The 27633-nt window shown below is 40.2% G+C and overlaps 1 protein-coding gene across 1 annotated transcript in view; it reads right to left on the bottom strand.

Annotated features, from left to right (window-relative positions):
- SLIT3 (slit guidance ligand 3) overlaps window positions 1-27633 on the bottom strand; it is a gene marked incomplete at both ends in the record, with an annotated part of 483041 nt that overhangs the window by 59072 nt on the left and 396336 nt on the right. The window contains 6 exons of the mRNA XM_080353334.1: window positions 11265-11389; window positions 15393-15556; window positions 19419-19490; window positions 25438-25509; window positions 25682-25753; window positions 26844-26912. Coding sequence (XP_080209460.1) covers window positions 11265-11389; window positions 15393-15556; window positions 19419-19490; window positions 25438-25509; window positions 25682-25753; window positions 26844-26912 — 574 coding nt within the window. The remainder of the gene's footprint in view (window positions 1-11264; window positions 11390-15392; window positions 15557-19418; window positions 19491-25437; window positions 25510-25681; window positions 25754-26843; window positions 26913-27633) is intronic.

The following is a 27633-nucleotide window of genomic DNA, read 5'->3' as shown; positions in this document are numbered from 1 at the left end:
ATATTGTATATTTGCTTGAGGACTAAAGAGCCTTTTCATGAAGTCTGAAGCAGAAAAAGAGGTGCGGACTGTGTTTCAAGGACAGGCAAGAAGATACGACTGTCTCAGCAATTCACAGAAAGAGGATGAAGGTCCCTCTGTGTGCAATATTTTATTTCTAGAGCTTTTTTAAGCTGCAATAAATTTTTGCCTAGTCTGATGGGAAAGCATCAGTTCCAAAACACTTTTATAAAATTTCTCTGGTTTTCTGTAGGAGAGGAAAGGATTAGGTGTTGAACTAAAGTTTCTGCAACTAATCAGGAGACAAGTATGTTCAGAGTCCAGCTGCATTTTAAATGCAAAGTACCTCAACTGGTCCAGATTTTATCTGGGCTGCTCCAGCTCCGTATTTCAGTGAATGAGAATAGAAACTATCCGCCATACTCAGAAAGTGCCAGTTCTTCATTTCATACTCAACAGTAATTAACTGTACTCACTTTGTGAATAGCGAGACCTCTTTCCAGTTCCTTAAAGCCCTGTTCAATGACTACAGCGTTTTAAACCATGCTGGAAAAATGAGCTATACAGAAGAAATACCAAAGTTTGTTTTGAGTTGTTAAAAATATATAATGTGTTCATAATAAATTTTATTTAGATGGTGTATGTCGAGAACAGATGGTAGCATTAATGTGTTTAGTAAAAATATTAATACTAGACGAAGACAAATATAGTGGATAGAGACTTTAAATAAAGAACTAGGACATTTTCATAAACAACTTAATTATCAAGCTCTAAATACAGCTTAAGCTTTTAGGGAAATCAGACAAAAGTACCAGCTACAAAGATACTGTATTGCAAACATAGTCCTTTCCTTTCCTGATAGTGGAAGCAATGCCTCCGCATCCAGCTCTCAGGCTCACACATGTTAATACACTTGTCTTATGGGTGTCCTGGTCAGAAGGTAATAAGCAATCAGAAGTTAATAAGCAGTCATTACACTAAGGGAAAAGGCTAAGTAAGTCTTCCACTTCATGATAGGCTCTGAAGAAAAATTCAAAGAGAGAGAAATTGAGAAATATGCTGTGTTCTATGAGTGTGTGTTCAGGAATGCTATTCAAACTTACAAGTATCTGCCAGCTTTAAAATTTTAACCTCCTAATGTTGTGAAATTAAGAAAAGATGGGCACTTAGAGCCGCTATGTACAGCTTTGCTCTGCCTCCACAGGGCTTGGGAAGTAGTTTAAACGCAGTTTCCTGAACAATTCTGATGTACATAATTGCTTGAGTGTTAAAACTACATCTGCATGTGCCAGCAGGACTGGTTCATATATTCAGATCTGCAAGGGTCCATCAGCAGAATGAGATGAGATGGGATGAGAGGAGAGGGGAAAAAACATCCAGAAATAATAGAAGACACAGCACAGAAATAGAATTCTGTTTAAACACTTGAACAGAGTTTTGAGTTTTGCTTCTTTCATGTTTACTAAAGTAAGAACTACAATGAAAAGTTTTCCTACAGCCATCCAATAAGCGGTAAACTGATGCCACAGTCTTTCACCTAGTGGCATCTTTACCAGTGTTCTTGTTTCATCATTTGAAACCTTTATCCTCCTGGCATAAATGGTCAAAACTGGAGAGTAAATTGAAATATTACCAGCGCAGGAAGGCAAGGAGATGTCTCATGAACAAAGTTTTATCACATTAACTTCAATTTCACTAGAAAATTATGCTAGGAAATAGAAATGAGGTACTCAGCAGTTTCCCTGTAATGAGTACATTTAGCAGCGGTAAATACAAAAAAGAAACAAGAAGACTTTTGCATAATTGACCAAGGAAACCCAATGCCATGAGTTCAGCTACACAGCCAATACATCCAGTTACAAGTCTGGCAGGAAAAATTCTCTCAAGTTCTATTCACGGTTGTGCATTTCAGAGCTTTTCATTGCAAAGAAACCCAATACTTGCTATAATGAGATTGTGAAAAGGAACAGTTTTACATGCACTGCAAATCTTAGAGCAAGTTATGGAAGTTAGCATGCCATCTGATGCCAACTGCAGCATGAAGGCCTCGATGGCCACCTCAGCAATCACTGCAAACACAGCTACTCGGCTTTGTGTATAGAATAAATATGTAGTTATCACGTAATGAGTGGTATTGCGAACTGAGTGAAGGATGAAACTGAGTTAAAATATAAAATTAATCTAAATTCTTTTGCAGGAAAGGCTAAGAAATACAGCATTGGGAATGACTCTACCATTATATCACCAATGGAACCATTTGAAATAGATTTCCTAATTGATGGCACTGATATTAAGAGATATGCAGATAGCTTACACGCTGATATGTATATAAAGATATACAGTAGTCTGAAGCTCTTCAGCAGATCCAGGTGATACTGTTTCCTTGTTCATGCTCTTTTTGCTCATGGACATAATGGCTAAGCCTCAAATCTGGAAAAGATGTAGATGACGCTCATTGGCAAGGTCAAAAACTACAAGAGCTGGCAGGGTGTGTGTCAGATCCATCTGCTTAGGCATATATACAAATTATTTGGCAAGGCATGGGAAATATCACAGTAATTTTGGATCAGATTGCTTTTAGATTGCCAGGTGGAAGCTGAAAGATTTTGATCATCTGTTGTTCACAAAAATGCTGTGACTTGTCCTTCTGAACGCAGACCTTGCTATAGACACCCACGCCTTTGATGCCTATAGATTGGGGTACTCACAGTGCTGACAAATTAACTATTTCTCTTTAGTCACCTATCCCAATGGGGCAATTAAAATGTACCTTCCGAGCATTCCTGTTTATAAGACAATTAATATAACATGCAAAAGTAATTAATTTCATCCATTTCTAGTTTTGAAAAAAGTTTCAGAGTAAATCTGAATTTAGTTGGACAATTCTGACTTCTTTTTTTAGTGTTTTTTCTTTGTAATTATTATTCAGTAAAGTCATTTATAGAGCTGTACTTATATTGACACAGCAACACAACAAAAAAGTTGCCTGCTGCTCACAGGCATCATGAGAAAGACTATTTGCTAAATGGCAGAGAAGCTAGATTATGAAAAGAGGATCCATTGATATTGATGTTGTTGCCGCCCCCCTGCCATGTGGCTGATTTAACTCCCTCTGAGAACTTTCACAGCATTAGTGTCTGAAGTAAAAATACAGATAACAGTTATTTATAACCCACCATCTTCAGCACTGTACAGTTCTCTTCTATGCCAGTCTAGTTTCATCTGGCACTTGATTAAACAATAATTGGGCATGGCAGTGGCACTTCTTAGTGACTTCCTTGTCCTTGTTAATAAATCACAATTGTCAATTTATAGCAAATTAGGCTAACTCTGCTCTCTTAAGCCTCATTTTATTTAAATCAGAAAGATTTATGATCCTCCAGGGTATAATACACCTTCCATTACCTCCGTAGCTAGTAATCAAGAATATGCCAGTCAAAGTCAAAGTGCAAGGATTCATCATATTATTTTTTAAAACCTCTGGTTCTTCTCCTATGAGTATGAAATTTAATTCTCAGTGGACATCTGGGGTTTATTTTGCAATTATATTCACTACCACGTAAATCCTGATTGTCCTTCTAAACCTCTCCTTACAGAGGCGCTTTGGGTTTCAATGGTCTTCTGGGCTTTTAATCAATGACAGACGAGATGCCATTTGTCCATCAGGGGGCGAATTCACACAGCACACAGCTGAACTGAGTCCAGAGGTGCCAAACCAGAAGGGGCAGGTGCTTCCAAGGTTACTCCATCAACCCCCTGATGCAGATCACCGTGGGAATGATTTTGGAAGATGTAGAACAAAATCAGAGACATAAAAAATAGTTGATTTTGCCCAGGCTTGCCTCTGTACATAAAATGCAACCCAAAATACTTGATGTGAAAAAGACTTTGAATATTTTATGTGTAGTTTCCAATTCAACTGATATTTATGAATGAGAACAATGTTTTCAGCGCCTTCCAAACACATAAGGGCTTATTTATTTTAAAACACACATTTCAGTGGCAACAAAACTTTCCCTCTCAGGCTATCAAAAGCTGACAGGTATTTTTTAACATGAACACTGTAAAGATGTTATAAAGATGGGACACTTGTATAGAAAACAGAATCCTATTAATAAGAAAATATAATTGTTCTATGCTAAACTTATTGCTTAAGGTAATCAAGCTATGATTAACACTTAAGCTGTTGAATGCAGCGGCATAAGAGAGGAGGGACACATGACATGCAGGAACCCCATGAAACCTGATGTGAGGCAGGGCTTGTGTGATTAAAAACCCTTTGCAAAGCACTCACTAGATTTCTGAAACAAGCAGAGCTAGAGATGCTCTCAGAAGCAAACACGCACATGAATTTTTCACGCTACTAAAGAAATCAAACAAGCAAGCTAGTCTGGCATTGTATCGTTTCCATTAACAGGAGGGAGTTTAGTCTCACATGATAAAGTTTTCTTTTCAGCTTAGCTTGCTTACAGCAACATCCCCAACTTCATCATCCCCACAGAAAAGGGGAAAATAAGGCAATTAACCTCCTAGGACAACCTCTGTTCATGTCCTTGGGCAACAAAAGAAACCCAAAAGCCATATTGTCAAGTACAGTCAATGGTAAGAAAGCCTCAAGGATAACAGATGACAGGCAGTCACAAGAAAACCTAACAAAAAGGATTTTCAGCTGTGACCAACTATTTCAACTGATTCAGTTATGTGGTGAGATGCAGAAAACTAAGAATTGGTTAAAGAGAACTTGATTAAGCAGAGTCATAGCACCCAGTCATCACCTGAAAGACAGACAAACCACAGAGGAAGAAAAATAATTATATAGTGTAATAGGACTAGGCAAACGTAAGAACAAGAGCCTGAAATTCAGACTAAATGCCAACAAAAACTTGTCCTTTATCCTGGGAAAAGAAAGATTGGAAGCCCGGTCTCTTTAGGCATTTAGAATTAGAGCAGAAAAACAGTCATAAAAACAAAGCGGAGGGGAATAATCCCCGTTGGCAAAAGAATGAATCTGACGGTGCCCACCTGTGTGTGTGACACTATTCACCTCAACTGCTCCGCTACTTCTGCTGGTGCCGCACTGAGCAAACACAGCAAATGCCTGAAGCTGCTCGACATCTGCTTTCTTGCTGGCCTCACAAAAGCAGAAATACTTCTTCAGAGCTGGCTTCGTTGTTAAGAGCCCTCATTAGGACATGCCACAATAGATTACCATGTTTTCTACAGGGCTTGCGGTGGGTGTATGCATGCCTCAGCACCTTCAGCCAGCAACTGTGGTGGTAATCCTCCTTAAGCCTTTCATTTTTATGCTCTTCTAGATGTAAATCTCATTTTCTTTAGACCTACCATAACGGAAAGGGCAAAAAGAAAGAAACACAAATCTGACTGATGCATTCTAAGTTTTACGGAATGAGCATACAATGGAAAACACCGTGATTTCTGCAGTTTTTTTCTGCCCTAGGAGCATTATATGAAAGTATAACCACCTACTGCTGACACTGGTGTTTGCCCTAAAAATCCATACATAAACATAGGTGTACTCACTTCACTTGGCTACCCATTATTTCTCATCCCTAAAGACTTTCTGCTTTATTATACTAAGAGTGGAAAATGCTTCTTCAACATTCATTAATAAGTATTTTAAGCGTGGCTAAAAGAAACACAGAAAAACTAAAACACCCCAGATCACATAAACACACACACCAGGAGAATTGATCAGAATAAAAGTTCCAGGCAGAATCAGCTGCACTGATTTCTCCATATGAAAACTTGGCATTGAGCTTAACATTCCACTGTCTGTCCCCCCGGCCCTGACACTGGGAGAGGAAAGAGGCCAAGACAAAGTAACATGTGAAGGCAGAGACGTTTGCTCTCCTGTCTCACATGGATCAGGGCAGGCTGGTTTAAGAGTTTCTTCCAATTTCTCTTTGCTTTTGCAGTTCCAACTGGGGGATTTATTAGTGCAACGACTGATGTGTATGAAGACTTATATGCATACATGGATAGATCCAAAGAAACAAAAGGACAGAGTTCCATTTCCTAACAGCCTAACAAACTAGGCACGAGCTCCTGCACAGCTGGCATGCATCAGCAGCCAAAGTCTGCACTCAGTTACATTCATATAAGTCCACCCAAAGCAGCGTAACTAGGTGAGAAATGCCCACTGGAATACACAGAATCCCAGAATGTCAGGGGTTGGAAGGGCCCTGGAAAGCTCACCCAGTGCAATCCCCCCATGGAGCAGGAACACCCAGATGAGGTTACACAGGAAGGTGTCCAGGCGGGTTGGAATGTCTGCACAGAAGGAGACTCCACAACCCCCTGGGCAGCCTGGGCCAGGCTCTGACACCCTCACTGGGAACAAGTTGCTTCTCAAATTTAAGTGGAACCTCCTGTGTTCCAGTCTGCACCCACTGCTCCTTGTCTTACCATTGGTTGTCACTGAGGAGAGCCTGGCTCCATCCTGACACTCACCCTTTATGTATTTATAAACATTAATACACTTGCACTGGCTCAGCCTCGAGCTGTAAGAGCTGCCCGGAATATCTGCACACGAGCAAACATGACCATATCTACGTTTTAAGATCAGTCTATGTTGAATACGCCTAAACCAGTCATTATTCTAAGACTGACTCACTGTTGATGTAACACTACAGAAGTACATCTACATGGCAGAGTGCAAATACAGCAAATACCTTTTGCCATGTGCTCCAAGCAAACGCAAGGCCACGTGCACACCCCTGAGCAAACAACATAGTCAGTGTAACACTTAAACCATGCCCATGGGACGGGCTCTGTGCTGATATAACCTGCTTATTATCCCTGTGCTGAGCAGCCGTGGCTTCTGCTCAACTACATCTATCCACTCAAGTGCTGGCACATTAATTGTATCTGTGTACAACGTGACAGACGTGAATCCTGCATATCCCAGAGACACTTTGTTCTGAGATTCTCCATTTCTAACCCTGTTTACAGGGATGAAAACCTGGCGCGGGGGGTGGGGAGGAGGAAGAGCCAAATTCCTAGCAGAACTTTGGAACCAGCTTCCTCAGTAAATATCATTCTGGCTTCACGATAATGCCTCCCACCACAAGAGTCTGGCTGCAAAGAATACTGTCTCTCCAAAGCCCAAGAGCTTTACCCAGGATTTTTCCAATTGTATCTGTTATTCTGGATGACTGGTGAAATTGCTCAAAGCCTCAAGATACTGCAGCGATGCTAGAGAAGTGAGGACACTGGATGAACTCAACAGGGAGGTGAAGAGAGTTGGATAAAATTTACAGGGCGCCTCCACCACAGGCACGCATCAGCATCTGTTGCCTGAAGTGTGCGATATGCACTGTACTAATTGTACTTATCTTCACTTTCCGTTTCAGACAGCTTTTGGTAACAGCAGAACCCATTGCAAACATCCTGCACCCCAGCAGATCAGGCTCCTGTTTATCTGAGCAATGGAAGAGGCTCAGATGCCTGGGCAGGTACTGCACTTCACACTCCAGGCTGGCAATGTTCTCCCATTTCAGATAAAGCACAGATGTATTTTAAGCTCTTTTGCCTCAGTTCTACAAATAACTCTTTTTGGGAGAATGAAAATTATTCTCCTTCATTTGTTACCTCAGTTTTAAGAAAAAAAAAAAGAAGTATGAAAGACACAAAAATCAGCCAAAAAATCAAAAAAGGGCATTTTCAGAATACAGCAATAGCAAATTACACCAAGTGACGGGTTCACTCACCTTCATTTTTACTACAGCTATTCAAGTAAATCCTCTCTCAATGGCTTATTGATTGCAAGTTTGATTATTCTCTTGAATTCTAATACCCATAGACTCGATTTTACAATATCAACAGGAATACACAAAAGCCACACACTGCAGGGTAAGTGAATTAGTATGGTACCGTTATCTATTTACCAGCTCCACTCACACACACTGGCACTGCAGGTGGGCAGCAGCATTTAAAGCAGGAGAAAGCTTCATTTCTCTTCTTGTAATCATACTTCACAATCTAAACCACACGTATTATTTAAATAATCTTTCAAAGAATGTTATGGAGAAGAGGGAAAAAAAACATGTCAGGATAATTACACCTCTGTCTGTGTTTAATAAGAAAACACAAGTTTCATTACATGAGGAGACATTTCCTGCCACCCTGGAGCTCAAACTTGTGCTGCCTGCCAGTTGCGGTTGGTGACACTCTCAGCCCATCTCCCACCGTCTTTGGGGCTTTGTGCCCAAAGAACAACCGAAACGCATTGTTTCAACCATGGTTTATCTACAACAAGCACGGTCAGCGCCCATTTGAAGGAAAGAGCAGCAGCAAAGATGGCTATCAGCACACTGCCTTCCCCACGCCTACGTGGGCAATCTGTATTTCTGTCCTCACAAACCACCTGCCCGGCCACTGACCCATCTCAGCTCAGGCGGTCCATGAGCTATCTCACTTTTCAGTTTACTCAAACCCATCGCAGGCAGCGTTACACATCGCTAAAAGCCCCATAATGTATACATTAAACAGCAAAACTGTTTTGGTGAGTCATCACCAGTGTGATAGTGAAAAATAAGACTAAAGGCTTTTTGTGACTAGAACTGACTGGCAGAAGCTCCTGATTCCATCAGGTACCAGTTTGGCAACCAGTAACTGAGGTGGTTTTCTGCTACCACCTGGACTACTAGTTTTTTTTTCCTAAAGGCCACCATGAGCATAAAAAGCACCCCAGAAAGTGGCCTGTCACTGTCTGTCCCTTTCCAGGGAATGTGATAGAGCCATCAGCTCATTTGAATGAAAAATATTTGAAAAGGGGGTGGGTTTTTCACTTTATTGATGCACTCTTCCACACAGGATTTTTTCAAAATCTACATCAAACAAGGAAAAACAAATGCTGAGAGGGCAGATTTAGGGCAATTTATCAAGGTCTGGGAAATCGCTTCCAGATGGATAGAGCTGTTTGGTGCTGGCTGGTGAGAAGGAAGTAAGGTATTGTTATTGAATTAGCATGAATCTCTGGTGGAGAACCGCGTGGTAGATAGAGTGCTCCTTTCATATGGTTTGCATTTGGACCTGTCAAATTTCATTTTTATTCAAAAACCTGTGGTAAAGACACACAGTTCTTTTTTTGCTTATTAGATTTCCACCAGTTCTCCCCGTGCTGTTATCCAGTCAGTATTTTTAAACTCTGCCCTAAGTGCCATGCCTGGGTCTGCCTGCTCTTTGCCATGCTTGGATAACAGCTTGCTGCTTAAAAGCACACAAGTGGTTTCAGCTTTTGCATTCCCACACTGAATGTTATCTGAGGAAGTGTGCGAGACAGGAGAAAAGCTGGATGCTCTGTGAGATGTTTAAACTGAGTCACTTCAAGACTTTATCAGAACCTTTCTAAGTAAAACAATGCACACTGAGGTCTAATGTACACTAGAAAGTGATTGCTAATATAACTAGAGGTTTATTCTTGATTATCCTTGTTAATAAATCTTCCCTTTGTAAACGTGTCTTCTAGTAGTTAAATGTATCTATACTAGTGCATTTCCTAGTAAGAAATCCTGTTTAAAAAACCAACCGAACAAACAACACAAACCAAACAAAGGAGATATGCCCATAACAAACACATTTCTCCTTTGAACTACCTGCATATCTGTTCCACAATATGTGCCCTGTAAAGTAAGGCATACACAAAGATTTATATATTTTCCTGCTAGTTTTGAAAGCTTTTACTTTTCAAGTTATCTCAACAGTCACCTAGTCTCATCTGACAAATTCAACCGAGTTTATGTTAAACGTCAAATTAAAATGACTGTTCTATTAACCTGAGGAGATAAACAGCCACAGTTTCCCTTATTGCAAAGACAAATCAATTGTTACCAATTAGTTTGTTTCAGTTGAATGGATTTTTGACAATGTGGTCTTTTAAGATCCTAGAACTAGTTGATATGCCAAGGGGCAGAAGGATTTTTAATTAAACTTCCAATAGCTTTTTCAATTATTTAAGACAATTGTTGTTATTCTTGAGTACCAAGCATGGGGGCCTTGGGGGGAAATAGAAGAAATGAGCTTTACATCTTCCCTTTTCCAATGTTCCAGGTATCTAGCACAATTACTCTGTGACCATCTGGGATGTATCCTCAGCGAAGAGAAAAGGGAAATCATGATATCATCAGAACCAGCTAATTCCTAAATCCTACCTGAAAAGCAAGACATGGACACTTGTGCTTACTTCCCACATGTATGTCTGGTTTTGCCTTTTTTTTTTTTTTTTTTTTTTTTTTCCCCTCTAGTTCTTACTATTCTGTGTTTTATGAGCATCTGTTTCAACTGGCCAAGACTCTGCAAGAAATACCCAATGAGGCACACAAAATCACAGCCTGCAGGATGCAACCTACTTTGTTTGCCATAACATCCAATCCCCCCCGGCTGTGAACAGATCATATGCCTCATTTATTACTTATACCTAATCCTCCAGCTACTGACTACTGAGCTCGATTTCCAGTTAGATGGACCCTGAAACAAAGTCTTGGTAGCCTTAAGCTTTCATGATGCGGTGTTAACAATGGGAGTTATAAATGGCTACCAAAATTTATATTACTTAATGACATGATTTTCCGATTTTGAAATGTGTTATCAAGAACCTGACACTGCATGCTCACAATACTTGGTATCTACAGGATTTCAGATCTGCAGATCACTCCATGGACATGAGCACTCAGAATTTAAAGACAGCTAGGCCAGTGGTTGTGTCTGATCAATTGGCACCTTCCTGCTTATCAGTCTGTGTGAGATGGATGTAAACTGGCGGGTATCAACATTCTGCCACCATGGACTCCACTGGCCCTTGATGGTCATCTGAACTGCCTCACCTTTGGCCTGGCAGCCTATTCAATGATCGTCTTGTTGCTGGCAAAAGAAAAGAAATGGAAAGAAAGATAGAATCAACTTGCCATTTCATATGGATGTCTACATTACAGAATGCCCAAGGTTGGAAGCGACCTTTGGAGATCATCTAGTCCAAGCACCCTGCTCAAAGTAGGGTCAACTACATCAAGTTCCTCAGGATGATCTCTACAGTCATGGCACAGAAAGAAAGAAACGCCTTTCCTATTGCACAGGATAAAATTTGTAGTGGGGCACAGCTGAAAGGTCACACACAATCTTCTTGGGCAAGGGATCTTTTGAGCTTAGTTGCCTGTAAATTTGACTTCTCGTGGTACAACGATTAAGGAAACAGAAGGGATGGGGAACACTTTATTGGTTTTCATGTAGTTCATTTGTAGTCATACCTTGAAGCCAAAAGGGCAGGTGCATTGATAAAACTCCACTGGATCATTGCTGCATGTCCCGTTGTTCTTACACGGATTGGAGAGGCAGGGGTTACATTTGGACAGCACGCTGATATCTGTCGGCTCTGGAAAGGCAAAACACAGTGCATTAACAGAGAACTGGACTGCAGAATTAATACTTCCCGTACTCACACTAGCATTGTTTCCGAATGCAGTATTGACCCAGTGTTGGCACAAATGCATACGCTGTGGGTGCAGTTTCACACAACAGCATGGGATTCCCAGGGATTAGAGAGATTTTAAGTACTTAAATCAAGTGCTAGGGAAGTCTCAATGATGCTTATATTTTCCTGGACATGCAAACATCGGCTCTGAAAAAACATGCTGGGACTCTCCAGAGAGTGGGCTTATATATATATGGCTTTCAGCAACTTTCCTTCTCTCAGTGCTGAAAATTCTGCAATAGCAACCCCTAGGGAATCATAACATGACATTTCTATGGCTGGTAACAAGAATGAAAGTGCAGATGCAACAGCAGAAATGAAAAACATGCATAAGAAAGATTTAGTTAGAGGCTTATGGGAATATTTAGGTGCAAAGTGTTCTACCATCCTTAATTTTAACAGAGTTCACAACTGATTTTCTTCCTGTTCTGCCCAGGAGAATGATTATCAACATCCAGGTATCTTGGCAAAATGCAACAAAGACAAATATACAAAGACCTAAATGTATGCTGGTAAATACACATGGCCATATTTAAACCATTTAATAAACCACATTTTTTAACACAACTCTTACAGAGAAGTAGTAATGTTTGTGGGTGAGCAGCAAAATGAACACAGACCAAAATAATACTAAGTACATTTGGGGTACCAAGCCAATCAATATTTTGTTGTTGAGATTTTACAGAAAGCTGATTTTGGCAGTTATATTTACAGCTAAAGAAGTGGTGATTTTGAAATGGCTACATTTCAAATATTAATGAGATAACACTTTTACACGTAAAAAAACTCCAACCTTACCACTTCAAAAAGGCTTTAATTATATCAAGCAGTAAAGACCCTAAAATAATTTAATGTCACTTTCAAGGAAATATATATTAAAATAACTTAAAATTGGTCCTGTGCTAATCAGAAGTGGGCACAGAGCTGCTGTTTTGCAAGATAAATTATAAGAAGGAGTAAACTGTGAAACATCCTGAAAGAAAAGCAGCTTATACTTGATGTTAGAGAGAAGATGGAGCTCTAGAAGATAACCAAACTAGGGACGAAAAAATCCCTTCCAGCCAAGGATTTGCTTTGGACCATCCTGTATGAGATACCAACATAAACCCTCATTATTAACTTTGAGCACTTGCACAACAGCAACAGGGGGGAAGAACACGACAGAAATGGGGACCAAGGAGCCTCAGCTGCAAGAGTCTGTTAACAGGGCACAGCTGACCCCAAACTGCAATAATGAGGAAAAAATACACAAGGAGTAACAAATAATAATAATAAAAAGAAATAAAAGACTTGTTGTCCTCTTCTGTCTTTGCCTTTATGTCTAACTAAATGCCACACATGCTTTTAACTTGCACAGGACAGCAAGAGGAAATAACATTTGAATTCCTGGTACTGACAGGGGGTGGAATGGGACATATCTGAGCTACTTTTGTCTTGAAGGTAGAATATACAAAGAATATAGGAAGGTAGCTCCTTGGAGAGCTCATGAGACAGGCAGCAGTGCTGCTCTTCTAGATTTAGAGGTCACTAAGCCAAAATTTGCTCTATTATTTATTTATTCTGCAATATACACACATATATTCTCCATTTATTCCTTTGGCGTAGATCAAAGCTAATCAATGCAGGAGCTAATAGGAACTGTGTTAGTTCCTAGCAGTTAAGTAGTTCATTAGTTTGCCCTTGTGGATTTGATTTATAAATCCATACAGCAAAATACCCTCAGCCCAGCACATTCCTTTCCTCTACTGCATAATCAGGAGGGCAATTTAATAAAAAGCAGAGCTGAGTTTGCATGACTTGCACATTACATACTTCTATTTTCTTGGCTCTGCTGAGACATAACCTTCTGCTCAGTCACAGGCTAAAAACATAATTTTAACAAGAATAAGTTAAACTCTACATTATTTTTTTAAATGTAAGAGTTACTGGAGGTCACAGAGGACACGTGTGCAAACCTGCACGTGGCATCGCAATAAACCCCTGACGGCCAGACGGACGCGCACGGGGCAGTGGATCTTGAACACGCACATGGGAAATGCATTCGGTTGGACTATCAAATCACACGTTGCTTTTCAAAATAAATGTATTACGATGAGAAAAGGTGAATTTTGCTACGGGCTGGAGCTCCTTGGAGTATGCTGCCACTCATCCTGACCATCAACAGTTTCTGCTTGCCCAAAGATCAGCTCCAAAACAACACTTTTTTCTCCTTTTCCATTCAGATAAAACGAGCCATGGGGACAGCTGGAAGAGTAGAAAGTCCACCAGCTTCCTAATAGATCAAACTAATATCTACATAAAAAACCATGCAGCTGTCATAGTCTGGATCACAGGTTTACTTAACTCTTGCCTAAGAGTTGCTTGCTCAGTTTTGAAAGAAAGTGAGCATAACTATTGATATATCGCAGTTTCAGAATGAAGAATTCATCTAGCTTCTGCTTCTCAATTCATTTTCAGACCCTGTTTAATATGTAAATACAATAATTCTCTTTGTTTCGCTTCATGTGAACAAGTACATTATTTGGTATTTTTAGTATTCAGGGTATATTTGTACTTCACATTTGAGAGACTATTATAAAGTCTGTAGTTCTGATAACTATAGTCAGAGTTCTGATGGTTTAGAGACTGACATTTCAAGTAATTAAATTATAAGGTTACAGTTATTAAAAACATATTTGAAAGGACATAAAATTCAGCCCAAGCTTGGGAACTTGTGTTCTAAAAGCACTTCAACACCTTCATTTGTTTGTTCAGCAGTTTAATCCCAGCCTCTATAAAATCACACTGCCAAGCAGTACTGTAAATGTGCACAGCACTCTGAGAGACATAAAACCAAGCTTTATGCCCTCATTTCCATTTCTAAGAGAGGCTACTGATCCATCTTTTCCACTCCGTCGTCACACACTTGCTGGTAACTTATGTGAACCTCCAAAACTTTTTCTACAATATAAACATACAGGTATATCTTAATCTACATTCAGTAATAAGCTACTTCCTTTATCTACAAAAAAAGTGTGCTCCTTATAATTCGTCTTCCTGCTCTCTAACGCAGCATACTCCTACTGTTGACTACCCCTCATTGCTAATAGTGGCACCTCAACCCTCTCCTGAATGAATTGCATTTGGATGTGAAACATTTTCCATAATCCACAGCTTCTGATACACAGCTGACGAGGACAGCTTGCAAATCTTCAAATGAAAATGTACTTCTGGTAGATATTTGCTTTCCAGAAGAATCCTGAGCTAGAATCATAGAATCATTTCAGTTTAAGAGACCCTCAGGATCATCAAGTCCAGCCATAACCTAACTGTAGCACTAAACCATGTCCCTAAGAACCTCGTCTAAACACCTTTTAAACCCTCCAGGGACGGTGACTCCACCACTGCCCTGGGCAGCCTGTTCCAAGGCCTGACAACCCTTTCTGGGAAGAACTTTTTCCTAATATCCAATGTAAACCTCTTCTGGTACAACTTGGGGCTATTTTCTCTTGTCCTATCACTTGCTACTTGGGAGAAAAGACCAGCATCGGTTTCTCAGCTTTCTAGTAAATGTAGATAATAACTAGAGTGCTCTATGTTTTAAAAACAACCCTTGTTTCCCCAGAGTTTTCTGGGGTAGGTAGAAGGCTGAAAACAATGTATTTGTTCAAATAAATCCTAACAATATCCTGCACGCTACCTTGCCATGATATAATCTGGTGCAAGGAACAGTAACTCTTCTGAGGTTTGCTGATTTGCCTTCCAGTGGTGCAGTTCACCAGGCTTTGCAGAATGCCACTTGGGTACAACGTGATGGTTCAGAAAACGAAAGCTGAGCCCAACCGCCCCCCAAACTCGCTTTAAAACCAAACGCAAAGCACCGCAGATGAGGAAAAGCCCAGAGAGCGTCCCAGCTGGCTCGTACCTCTGCACTGGAAGTGGTGGGTGGGCGTCGTGAGCAGCAGCCTGTCCCCCATGGCGTCGGGGCTGCTGCAGCGCGCGATGCCCGGCTCCTTGTATCCCGCCTTCACCCACTCGGACAGCCAGCGCAGGTGGCAGTCGCAGTGCAGTGGGTTGGTACCCAGAGCCCTGGAGGGGTCAAACAACCAACAGCGGTTATTTTGGCTCGCGAGCAAAGAAAACATCTCACCAAGGCACATTTTATTCCACGCTTTTACAGGAATGCTTCACTTCAAAATGTGGGAAAGATCTTCTGAGTATTCAGGAAGTCTCCTAGATTTATCTCCTTCAGTGTTCCCACTCTTTTCCTTTCTTCCCATCATTAATTAGGGAGGTTGTATAAATACCTAACAGCAAATCACTTTTCCAAACAATAAATCACTTTTTCAAACAATTGTGCTCAAGCAATGTCGCCAAACATGTTGCTTTCATCAAATTTATCACATTGGTTTCTTTTATGTAAATCTTTGGTCTTCAGGAGCAGATTCTAACAGCAAATTGTATATTGAGTGTGGATCTGATGACTCGTGTCAATGTCTCCTCACTAGATGAAAGATACAGAGGATACCACTGGTTTCAAAACTGCAACTTGGTGTCCACTAAGTTTGTTTCTGGCTTTGAAAAGACATTTTCCGCTTAACCCATCACTTGAGTTAGGTCATATGGTTGAAGCAGACACATTCACATAGTGCAATTATAATTCCAAAAACCTTTTCATAATTCATAGCAACAAAACATAGAAAACAAACCCATTTACCTTAAATTTAGGTGCTGCCTTGACTAACTTATACTGATTTTTTCTCTTAAGGAAAGTATCTTTTCAGGCAGTCAATTACAAAGTCCAGACTTCAGAAAAGTCAGTTTAAAAACAATTAATTTTTGAAAGTGTGAAGAAATGCATGTTGGAAGTCTGAATTTATTTTGCTGAAAGTAAACGTAAGGCTTTAGCTGTATAAGACTTACATAGCCATGGGAAGAAAACTAACTACATAAAGATTAGGAAAGAGATACCAAAGAAACTGGTTTTAGACTTCATTATTTCTGCATCTATTACAAACTATTTTTAAGATGGTATTTAAAACTCAAGCTTCTTTCAAATAAAAATGTATCAGACAGGATATTAAGATAGAAACCTCAGTAAATTTGTTGATACGTTTCTATTGGAGTGACTAATGAATCCACAGTGCCCTAGACAGATCCATAATGAGAGTTCATAGGTTCAAACGCTGTTTAGTGCTCATTCATCAAAATTAAATGTGTACTGCAGCACAGTATTAAAAAATAGCCATCCATTCCTTCTGTAAATCCATTGCTTACAATGGGGAAAAAACTACTGGGTTGACTTTTTGACCCTGTAACTGTGATCAACTGGCTGACTTGTCCAAGGTCAAACAAAATGCAGCACTGAAAGCTGGACCAAGAAATTCACTTTAGTGTTGAGCAACTGCCATATATAAAGTGGGAGTGGGAGGACAGTGGAAAGCTGGTTGCCATGTTAATTAATCTTTATAAAGTGCATTAAAAATAAAGCTGCTCTACAGACACTAGAAATCATCACCAATAATGTTGTACAACTGCAGAAATTATCACAGGTATTTTTCCCTTCATTTCTAGGAACTACAGTGAATTCTTGTATTTTCATTCGCGACGTCTAGCATACTCTTATTTCTTTGCCCATTATAGCAAAATATTTCCATAAGGTAAAAATATCCTGGGCTGTAATGAAATACCACCAGCAGCATTTTCAAAATGTTGTGCAAACCTTCCTCTGCAGTGAGGTCTATCAGCTATATAGGTTGTTATAATAACTGCATTACAACAATATGATGTTTTACTATGTAAAGGAAGTTTGGTGAACATTTTCTTGTAGGCTTTAAACAGCCATGGAAAAAGTGATTGAAGTATCCAGATCTCAGTTTTGTTCTTCCAGTTACAGACCAATTTAAAGCTCTTACAGAAGACTCTGAAATCAATAATAAATAAACAAAATATTTCTTCGCAGTTCTAGTGGTTAATTTGATGCCTTCCCCCAAGTGATGCTGAAGGCTCAAGGCTGATCATCCTACTCGTAGCCACAGAGCTTGTACATTTAATATCCAATTTAGTTCTCCCACACATTATGAATTTGATGAGCAGCAATCCCATGTAGCATTTTTAAAATGCTTTCTCCTTGAAGATCTATATATCAGGAAGAGCACAAGAATTAATTTCTTTTCAATCACGTACGAATAAGCACAGCTTTTTCTGGCATGTGAAGAGCAAAATCACCGTGCTTGCTAAAAGTTTCAGAATCCTCTTTAAGAAACTGGAGAGCACAATTGCACTGTAAAATTCAATTGTTCAGCTGTGCAAATTACACCCCAGACAGGTCTTATTTATTTTATGGATCCTATTTATTACTGTTCATTTGAGCTTTGTGTATTTTACATTTCTGGCAGCACATATATCTAAACAGATAGACTGCAGTGATTGTATTGGGCCAAAGGGGTTTTTATCACTCCCTAAGGTGAACAGTTTACCCAGGAAAATTGTATCTGCACTTCATTTCAAGTAAACCCCGAGGAAAATCTAAACAAATGGGGCATGATATGTTTATCTCTTGAGTTCTAAAAATACCCTCAGAAGCCAGATTCCCAGTATGGAAGGTGTCACTGCGTTTCCAAACGGAGATACAGGGCTTCAGCTCGGGCAGACCCTCATTCCAAAACAACCACCAAAATGACCTGACGATGCTGGGAACGCGCTGAAGAAACACATTCTGTGCAAAACAAATATTTCCTCTGACTTAGATACCAAGCCATAAGCATGAAACAGAGAAGGTTGTTTCTCAGTTGAAGTTGAAATTGCCTAAGTTGGTCACATATGACTTCTGTCCCAACCAATCTGACGTATCTTTATTTTTTACTATCTAGAGAGAGAGACTGGGACAGAAAGCTGTTACACACAAATAAACAGTCTGAGGACATATCTGCTATCCAGAAAATACGTAAATATGCACTGAACCTAGTGTTAAGTGTTCCGGAGGGCACGTTTAAGGTTGCAAAGAGAGGAACAGAGATGTAAAACCTACGTTAAATGTACCTGTTTGTATGTCTTGATGTGTGCACATCAACATCAATTCACATGCATGAGAGCAGCATCAAAACAGAAAATACCAACCTGGGAAACTAGTCATTCGGCAAAATGAGCAAGACATGCCCAACCCTCTGATTACTTGAGGACAGTAATCAAGAAACATGCTACACAAAATTACTTTTCCTTTATATCTATTGTCTAATAAGGTGCAGTATCACACAGTATCTCAGTGAAAAAAAACATCTTCTGTTCATTTTCTTGGTATCAACACTTCAGGTTTATTTTGTAACAATTGCAGCTATTTGGTTTTACAGTTCTTTCATCAACTGAACTGTATTTAAAAATACCCTGGACCTCCACCAATACAATAGTAATTTCCTCAAATATCTGACACGTCTAATAATTTTTGCAAATTATGGAATGAAGTTTTAATGCCATGAAATGACCAATTTCCACATGACTAAATATGTATGTCTGAAAGAGTGATTCATCAACAAGTTCATACACTGGCAACGCTTCACTATGCAAAACATATGACACTTATTAAGCAAAGAATTCACATTTGCTTAATATTTGCTCTTTGTGGGAGGTTTCCTGTCTCGCTCAGACCATAACACACTCTGCATTTCACACAGACGATGCTGAAAGAAAGCCTTAAACACAAAGTCCACAGAAGAGGAAACTCACATTTGCTCATTTGGGTTTCCTTAAGAAAATATTTTGGTAACTAATAACAACAGGTTCTAGCATTTTTTTATTTCCTTTGAACAGATGCGCTATGAATATCCAGAGCAGACTATGGAAAGTGAGCAGGAAAACCAGAAAACCTATGCAGTCTGAAATATGTATTAATACGCACTGTTTTATAAATCTGAGACTGTCAATCAGCCAGATGGCTCCAGACAGAAGTACTTACAGATGGGAAAGGGATATCAGGTCGTTGAAAGAACCTTCAGGAACACTGGAAATATCATTTCCATGGAGCGTCCTAGAAGAAGGGAGAAGCAGGAAGGCATCAAAACACAGTATTATATCTGCTCCCCACAAATGAAGGAATTGGTGCTTAAGAAAGATACTTCATTTTGTTCCTTTGAGAGTTTATATGAGCTTCACAACTCTGGAGCTTCCACACTTTATTACTTCTAGATGTTGACATTTAAAACAATGATACAATCACTGTTGTTGGTGACTAATGTTTTACATTAAAAAGGTGACATACTATTTATGCTATAAAGAGTGTACTGATGACAAGCAGACCCTCACGTACAGATCTGTATGCTCTTATAGAATCCCATTAGCTGGAAACACAGAAAAAACAGAACGGGAAAAATGGGAATTGTGAAAGTTAAATTGAATATTGACTTCAGAGAGATCCAAGGAGAGAGTCCATGAGGGCAAATATATCTGCACTTCCACATTCTATTTTCCCATTCTTACAGTAGGAAATATCTCTTTGTGTGGTATTTTTAATATCTCTTTGACAAATACATTTATGCTATCAGGGAAAATACTTGAAAATAGTTATTTTAAGCATGATTCACCCAGTGCAAAGAAACTAACGTTTTTCCAGCAGGATTTTCAGGAACCTTGTGAAAGGGTTCTCCACCGTTTCCAAGGCAATTTAAGCAGCCACTTCATCTCTTTTCTCAGAAATATGTTTATAAGTGAGTTACACGGGCAAGCACAAGTGGAAAGGGTTTTTTGCAGCTTGTAGAGCATGACACTTCTATTCAAAGCAGCAGACAGAAGAGTGAAAGATAATTATTCGTAATTACTTGTGGTTTTCATTGCAATGGCAACTGCCGGCCCCGCTACAAAGTCACGCACCAGCACCAGAGGGGTGGCAGATAAACAGAGGGGACGAGCAGCTCTCGGAGCACCAAGGCTGGGATCAAATAGGAGAACAACAACAAATGGGTGTGCGGGGGGGCACAGGATGCTGGGGGTGACAACTGCATAAAAACCCCCTAAAAAATGCACCAGGGAAGATACACAGTCCCGCCAGGTTTTATTTTATAATTAAATAAAGCAGCCGTTCAGCTGCTGCATCCTCTGCATCACTAGATAATTATCTGGCAAAAAAATAGCGTAGAGAAAAGTATTTATAGTCGGTTCTAACTCTTCCAGTTTGCATGTCACTGAAAAGCAGTTTACTACTCCATGTAATAACAGACAGGAAGGAGGAGCCAACAGGCGTCGATCCCGCTGGATCTCACCAGCCGTTTCTGAAGCAGAAGTCGGTAGAGAACTCGCAAAGGCGAGGGACATCAATATTTTAAAATTATATTTTCTGTTGCACTTCTCCCCTGAGCTGGTTCAGTTACAGCAAACTGCTGTATAGTTTATGTCCTCTTTCCGAGCTCCACGAATTACTGCCAGTGCTGCAGACCTGGCGGAGGAGGCTGGAAAACAGAAACCTGCCGTGTGTCAGGTTTGTAGCAGCTCTTTCCCTCGAGTCATTTATTTTCTAATTTACCTGGTGATTTGCAGAACACACCAATCACGTTTTTTTTTTTATTTTTGTGACTGTACAAATGCTTGAAAAGGCGCACACTGAGTTTGTTTAAAACAAACCAAATGTCTGGGCCCGGGGAAACAGATAATAGCCCCAGATGGAATATTGCGTCCAGTTGTGGCCCCTCAGTTCCAGCAGGACAGGGAACTGCTGCAGAGAGTCCAGCGCAGCCACCAAGATGCTGCAGGGAGTGGAGCATCTCCCGTGTGAGGAAAGGCTGAGGGAGCTGGGGCTCTGGAGCTGGACAAGAGGACACTGAGGGGGGACTCATTCATGGGGATCAATATGGAAAGGGGCAGTGTCAGGAGGATGGAGCCAGGCTCTGCTGGGTGACAACCAGTGACAGGACAAGGGGCAATGGGTTCAAACTGGAACACAAGAGGTTCCACTTAAATATGAGAAGGAACTTGTTCCCGGTGAGGGTGTCAGAGCCTGGCCCAGGCTGCCCAGGGGGTTGTGGAGTCTCCTTCTGTGCAGACATTCCAACCCGCCTGGACACCTTCCTGTGTAACCTCATCTGGGTGTTCCTGCTCCATGGGGGGATTGCACTGGATGAGCTTTCCAGGGCCCTTCTAACCCCTGACACTCTGGGATTCTGTGATTCTGTGAGATGGAAATAAGAGCATCTCTTTTTCCATCCTTTGCTTCCTTTCTCCACCTTAACAGCACTACATGCTTCACCAGGATCCACACAATGCCTTGTAACTTATGAATTCTGCCTTTACCTGCTGTTTTACACCAGCATACACAGCAAGGAAAGGCAAACTCGCCAGGGGAAGATACATCTCATGCTGTCCCCAGCATGGGGCTGTGAATTCCGTGAACAGCGGCATCATCATCACATTTCACAGCGCTCGTGGCAGCTGCAGTTTCTGGAACATCTCAGAGTTTCCCTACAGAGCATCAAAGCTCAACATCTACAGCAGAGTTGCCCTGCTGGCACCTCGCTCCAGCACCAAAAACCTTCCCCTTCCAGCATCCCAATTGGGAAATTTTCTCTTAAGCATACCGAGGTTTCAGCTGTTCATGATAATACTTGGCATTTATAAGGATGGATCTCCAAGCAATTAATCTGAACAGGAAGAGGAAGGACATGAGCTCCCACACAGTAACTCCAGATAAAGCCCACTCACTAATTCTATGCAGAATGACTGAGACATACCCCACAGCTATTAAAATAAGAAGCATTTTTGTTGGTATGAGGATGCAAGATCAGGTCTGAACAACTTGGCATCAAAATGTTCCCTTCTTTAATGAAATAAGCATATTTAAATAAGCAGAAGTTTATGTGAACTTTAAGTAGAATGTAAAATATCTCATGTTAGTAGAATATTTCATAGCTTGTTTTATCTTTTTCATCAATATAACATAGAAAATTGTTTGGTGATGTGGAAAAATGTTTTTATTTCTGGACTTTGCCTCTTAGTTAAACCAGCACTAAATGTCAGAGGTTACAACACTGTCACACAAAAATCATCTCTAAAATTACCCATTCAAGCCTACCAGAGAGTTCTAATATTTATAATTATTTTGTCTCAATCTTGGCTTTAAAAATCTATTTACATTTACCTTCTAAAAAGACTTTGGACAAAAAAACCCACGCAAAACAGAAAGAATAAAAACCCCCACTACTTTCTACTGCAATAGCTTTGGTACAAAAACCTACTGATATCAACGTTTGCTTATGAAAAATCTCTAAAGACTATGTTGAAATTGCTCCCCAGCACACTTCGGCTGCCATTCTGGACTAGCCACATGAAGACCAAAGATTAAAGGCCTGGTTGTGTAAATGCTGATATATATTCAGGCTTAAACATAAACTTGTTGACTCTGCACTTTACTCAGTTGGGTTTGTGCTGAAAAGTCTAAGAGACAGAGGACAGAATCGGATATCTGTCAAAGATCAACATCATACATCTGTGATTATTCTCATTTTCAAATACATATTTACTTTATTTACTACAGAGAGGCTAAAAGTAAAGAAAACATAAGGAATCTGGAAGACACAGAAGCCTGTATGAGAAGGTTCTGCTACCCTCAAAGGCATGAACAGCCAAGGGTAATGAGATCTCGATACTATTTTTATTTAAAATAAAATGTGGAAATTGTTTTGCTGATGTTTTCTCTTTTAAATTCCCCTGAAAATATGGATAATAAATAACTGACAATAACAGATTGCACACTGCCACTCAGAAGCCATTTTCTCTCTGGAGAATTGATTTTTAATAACCACGTTGATGACATGTGGCAAAAGTTGTAGCTGATACCAGAGTTTTGTGGGCCGTGATAAATCAAATCAATCTGCATGCTTCCAAATGCATGGAGCAGAGGCAGAGTTGCCCCTTTAGGCTCCATTTCAATCGTGCTGCTCCATGCAAGACAGGGAGGGCTTTTGAAAAGACATTTTTTCAATTTGATTAGCAGGTCATTGAGTAAAGCCAAAAGAGAACAGTTGTTATTAAAATATTGCCCTTTGTTTCTGTCCCTACGTGACCTGCAAGAATAGAAATGAAAAGACAAATTATAGCTATTGGAAAGAGTGAGGCATGGTATATCTACACTGTAATTCACAGAATCACAGAATCACCGAATCCACTGGGTTGGAAAAGACCTCAGAGATCATCGAGTCCAACCCTTGGTCCAACTCTAGTCTGTTTACTAGATCATGGCACTAAGTGCCATGTCCAACCTCACTTTAAAAACCTCTGGGGATAGCGAGTCCACCACCTCCCTGGGCAGCCATTCCAATGCCTGATCACTCTCTCGGTAAAGAATTGCTTTCTAATATCCAGCTTAAATTTCCCCTGGCAGAGTTTAAGCCCATGCCCCCTTGTCCTGTTGCTGACTGCCTGGGAGAAGAGACCAATCCCCACCTGAAATTCAGGGTAGAGTGTCTTAAACTAGCTTTAATCAAGCTGGCTTGCATATCGGAAGCAGGCCAGAAGATGGTTCTATATGGAATAATTTATTTGGCCATGAAACAGAATATATTAATCTGTGCCCAAATTTCAGGACTCACGAAACAACTCAGATGTGACCATCCTAGTGCACTAAAAATCAGAGTCCCAAGCCAAACTTAAAACAGCAAATCCAAATCACATATCTTTCTAGTTTTTAATGATGAAAACGGGGAAGCTAAAGCTGTCTTGTGAATTAGAAGGTGGAAACGTAGATATCTATTTCACCACTCAAACCACAGTGAAAGAGCCTGGCCAAACAGCATTGCTTTGCCTCATTACTTCCACAGTTGCAGTACTGCCCATGCCAGCACCTTAATTCCACACTTACAGAGCCATTGCACAGCAACCACTGCTCTTTCAATTCACTGAAACCTCTGCATGTGAATGACTTCTTAAAAAAACCCCAACAAAACCAACAGAAAATACTACGTGAATAGTACTCAGGACATATTCTTCAACTCCTCTGTCCTGACCTTTTAGCATTCAAAGCTGTTTCTCCTTCAGCACACTGAATAATCTCATCACAGATACGCTATTTCATTGCTTCGCTTTCAGTTCCCTGTGGAAGAAGTGACGACCCCCGTTGGCTTCTCCACCTTGGCTGGGCAACTGTGCACCGGGTAACGTGTCCACGCAAACACGTGAGCAAACCCTGCCCAAGGGTTGTTTCTGATGGGGCAGGTGGGGAGTGAGAGACAGTAAATATGAGTGTGAGCAAATTGTTCAATCCAGAAAGCTGCTGGAAGTAGCTACACTGGAAGCAAAGAGTGCAGAAAAGGATTTCCGAAGAAAGAAAACACACATAGACATCTCTGTGTGTGCCACCAGTCAACATGAAGCGAAATTTCATTCGCAGCTTAATGGCATTTCAGACAGGCACCACAGCACCACTGGCACCCAGCTGGGCTTGATTTACTCATTGTTTTAGTGTGGGGACTTCTAACTTACTTCCCTTTAGCTTGCACTCTTTTATGCAAAGACTTACCTGCAGAAACCTAAATTAACAGAAAATATTCCAAAAATGTGCAAGTTTTCAGTAAAGACACTCTTGCTGAAGCATCCAATGGAAACCTACACTCTAAAATATGATAACATTCTTATAGACAAAGAGAAAAGTCCTTTCCAGTGGGGCACCCAAACATTGTTCAAGCAGAAGAGAGAAACAGACTTTATGCAGCCTCTTGGAGGCCTATTCTCAGTATAGTTCTTGTCCCTGAACTATCAGAGAAAACTCATTCATCCTGAAAACAGGTAATTGCTTCTTTTCAAAGTTTAGCATTCACCTGCTCTAATCATTACCGGACATATTGCACCTAAGTACAAGTACATTGAAGCTAATTGTGTGAAAATATTTATGACTACTGAATCAAGTGAAAGCCATCTGCTCACGAAAAGCCTCCCTGCCATCAACAGCATTTTAATAAGCTGCAACTCAGCTGCGTTGAAGAAGTGGTACTTACAGCACCCGAAGAGACCTGAGCCCATTGAACGCGTGGACCGGGATGCACCGAAGTCTGTTGTAACTCAGGATGCTGAGGGAAAGAGAGAACAGAGTTACAACCTTGATTATTTCACTACTAGAACAACCACAAAGCAGCACGGAAAACCCCATGCTTAAGAAACAAGATGTATACTATTTGTTCAACACCGAAGATGGTGTCTGAAAAACAATTAAAACTGTTATCAAAACTTTGGGCTACTTACAGCGTTGATAACTGAGTCATGTTGCTGAAGGTGTAATTGGCCAACACACTTATGCTGTTGTTGCTCAGATCACTGAAGAAACACACAGAAAATATCATTTATATATATGAACTGAGAAATGTCTTTTTTAAAGATTACATAATACGTGCACAGCAAAATGCCTGAAGCGATTGAAAAGTCACATATTATCAACCGACACAATATTTTCTAATCAATTGTGAATAAGCTCTAAAACCAAAGCACATCAGACTTCCCTGAAACCCTTCAGACTCATAAATATTAAGGTGCATTTACAGCACATAACATTCCAAAAAAAAAAAGTGAATGCAAGCAAAATTTTTGAAGAAGGATAAATTATTAATAATAGATGATAAAAGCATGGGTGAATATTTGTTGTACCAACTTGCTTTGCAATTTATTACAGGCATTCCATTTCCATCTGCTTTTCACATTGACAGCTATTAGAACAAAATTTCATTTTTCATTTACGAAAGTATTTTAGGCTCAAACAGAACATTTTGTTTTGTTGTTGCTCTCCCTTGAAAAACAAAATCAGATACACTTCCAAATAAGAGACTGTTTTAAAACAGAGGATGCCAGTTTTCTTTCCACGTTGTTTCTGTGTGAGGTTGTTCTGCCCATTTGACTGGAGTATCCACAGCTGATTCGAACAGCATTTGAAAATTTCTGATAAATAGTCCAGCCAAGAAATTTCACTCTTGTGTATTTCAGGGAGCAATTGACTGAAAAAAAGTCTGGTTGAGTCTACCTGTATCGCTGTTCATAGCAGAAACAGCTATGCAAATTTTCATTGCCTCAGTATTATAAATACTGCCTCACCATTATAAATACTGCCTCACCTAGAGCAAATGAACGCCGGCTCCTCTGTTAATGACCTTTACAGCTTCGCACAGATAAATCTGCCAAGCGAAGCCGTAACAGAGGCTCCGTGGGAGCTTGGAACAGGCTCTCTGGTGCCCTCAGTCACCTCACTCTTTATGAACACTTTCTGGCAGCAGTGGCCACTGTGAAATTCTTTCTAAATTCAAATTACAGAAGTCTGTTTACCCCCCCCCCAATACTAATTATTTCTGTTCCACCTACAACATAGTGCAGAAAGCGTAACGCAATTTTCTTGACATTGAAACTGTGTGTTTCTTACATCAGTGTCAGGTGTCTAAAGGCGGAGAGCCCCTTCGGCACAGCAGTCAGATGGTTTCCTTCCAGGTATCTGAAAAAAGTCAGATTTGACAATTACACAAACATGTTAACAAGAACTCCTGTCACTCAGTCTGCAGGATGAATGAGGAAAAGATAAACTCAGTCAATAAGGGAATTATCTTTGATTCATTGCTTGGAATTTTTTAACAGTTTCTCTTTTAAAAGTGAATTATCCAAAATGCAAAGCATGACAATAGCTTATTGCCTTTTTTTTTAAAAGACTTGGAAGTGAAATAAGGATCTCTGGCCTACAGCAAACAGAAATGACCATCTGGTGCTTCTATGACAGCAACTGGAGAAGGGGAGAAAAAATGTGGAGCCTGTGCCCTGAACTCATAGACACCTTTAACAAGTTTCTATAATAGCGCTGAGGGCTTATTGACCCTGTTAGGAAAGTTTTTGTCTTGTGCGTGTAAGTCTCATTTATTCCAGTGTCAACACAAACATCCATCAGTTTGACGCCACATCCATTACAGCAATTCCTACCATGGCACATACACCCTCCTCACCTTCCCTTTTCAAAGTACGCTGGTACAGGAGGAAAACTTGGTATGAATCAAAGACCAAAGACCAAGTTCTCCTTGAATACAAGCACTGAGTGCATTTAATAAAATAGCTTGTGTTTCCAGGGTGGAAGTTGTTTGAGATGGCACTGAATGTGTCTCTATTCAGACACACACACAGTAGGGCTAAAGCCTTTTGGGATAATCCTGGGTCCTCATATGGTGCCT

This window comes from Nesoenas mayeri, assembly GCF_963082525.1.
Source record: "Nesoenas mayeri genome assembly, chromosome: 14".
NCBI lineage: Eukaryota > Metazoa > Chordata > Aves > Columbiformes > Columbidae > Nesoenas > Nesoenas mayeri.
Note: the sequence above shows the minus strand (reverse complement) of the source record. Positions and strands in the feature narration are given on the sequence as shown.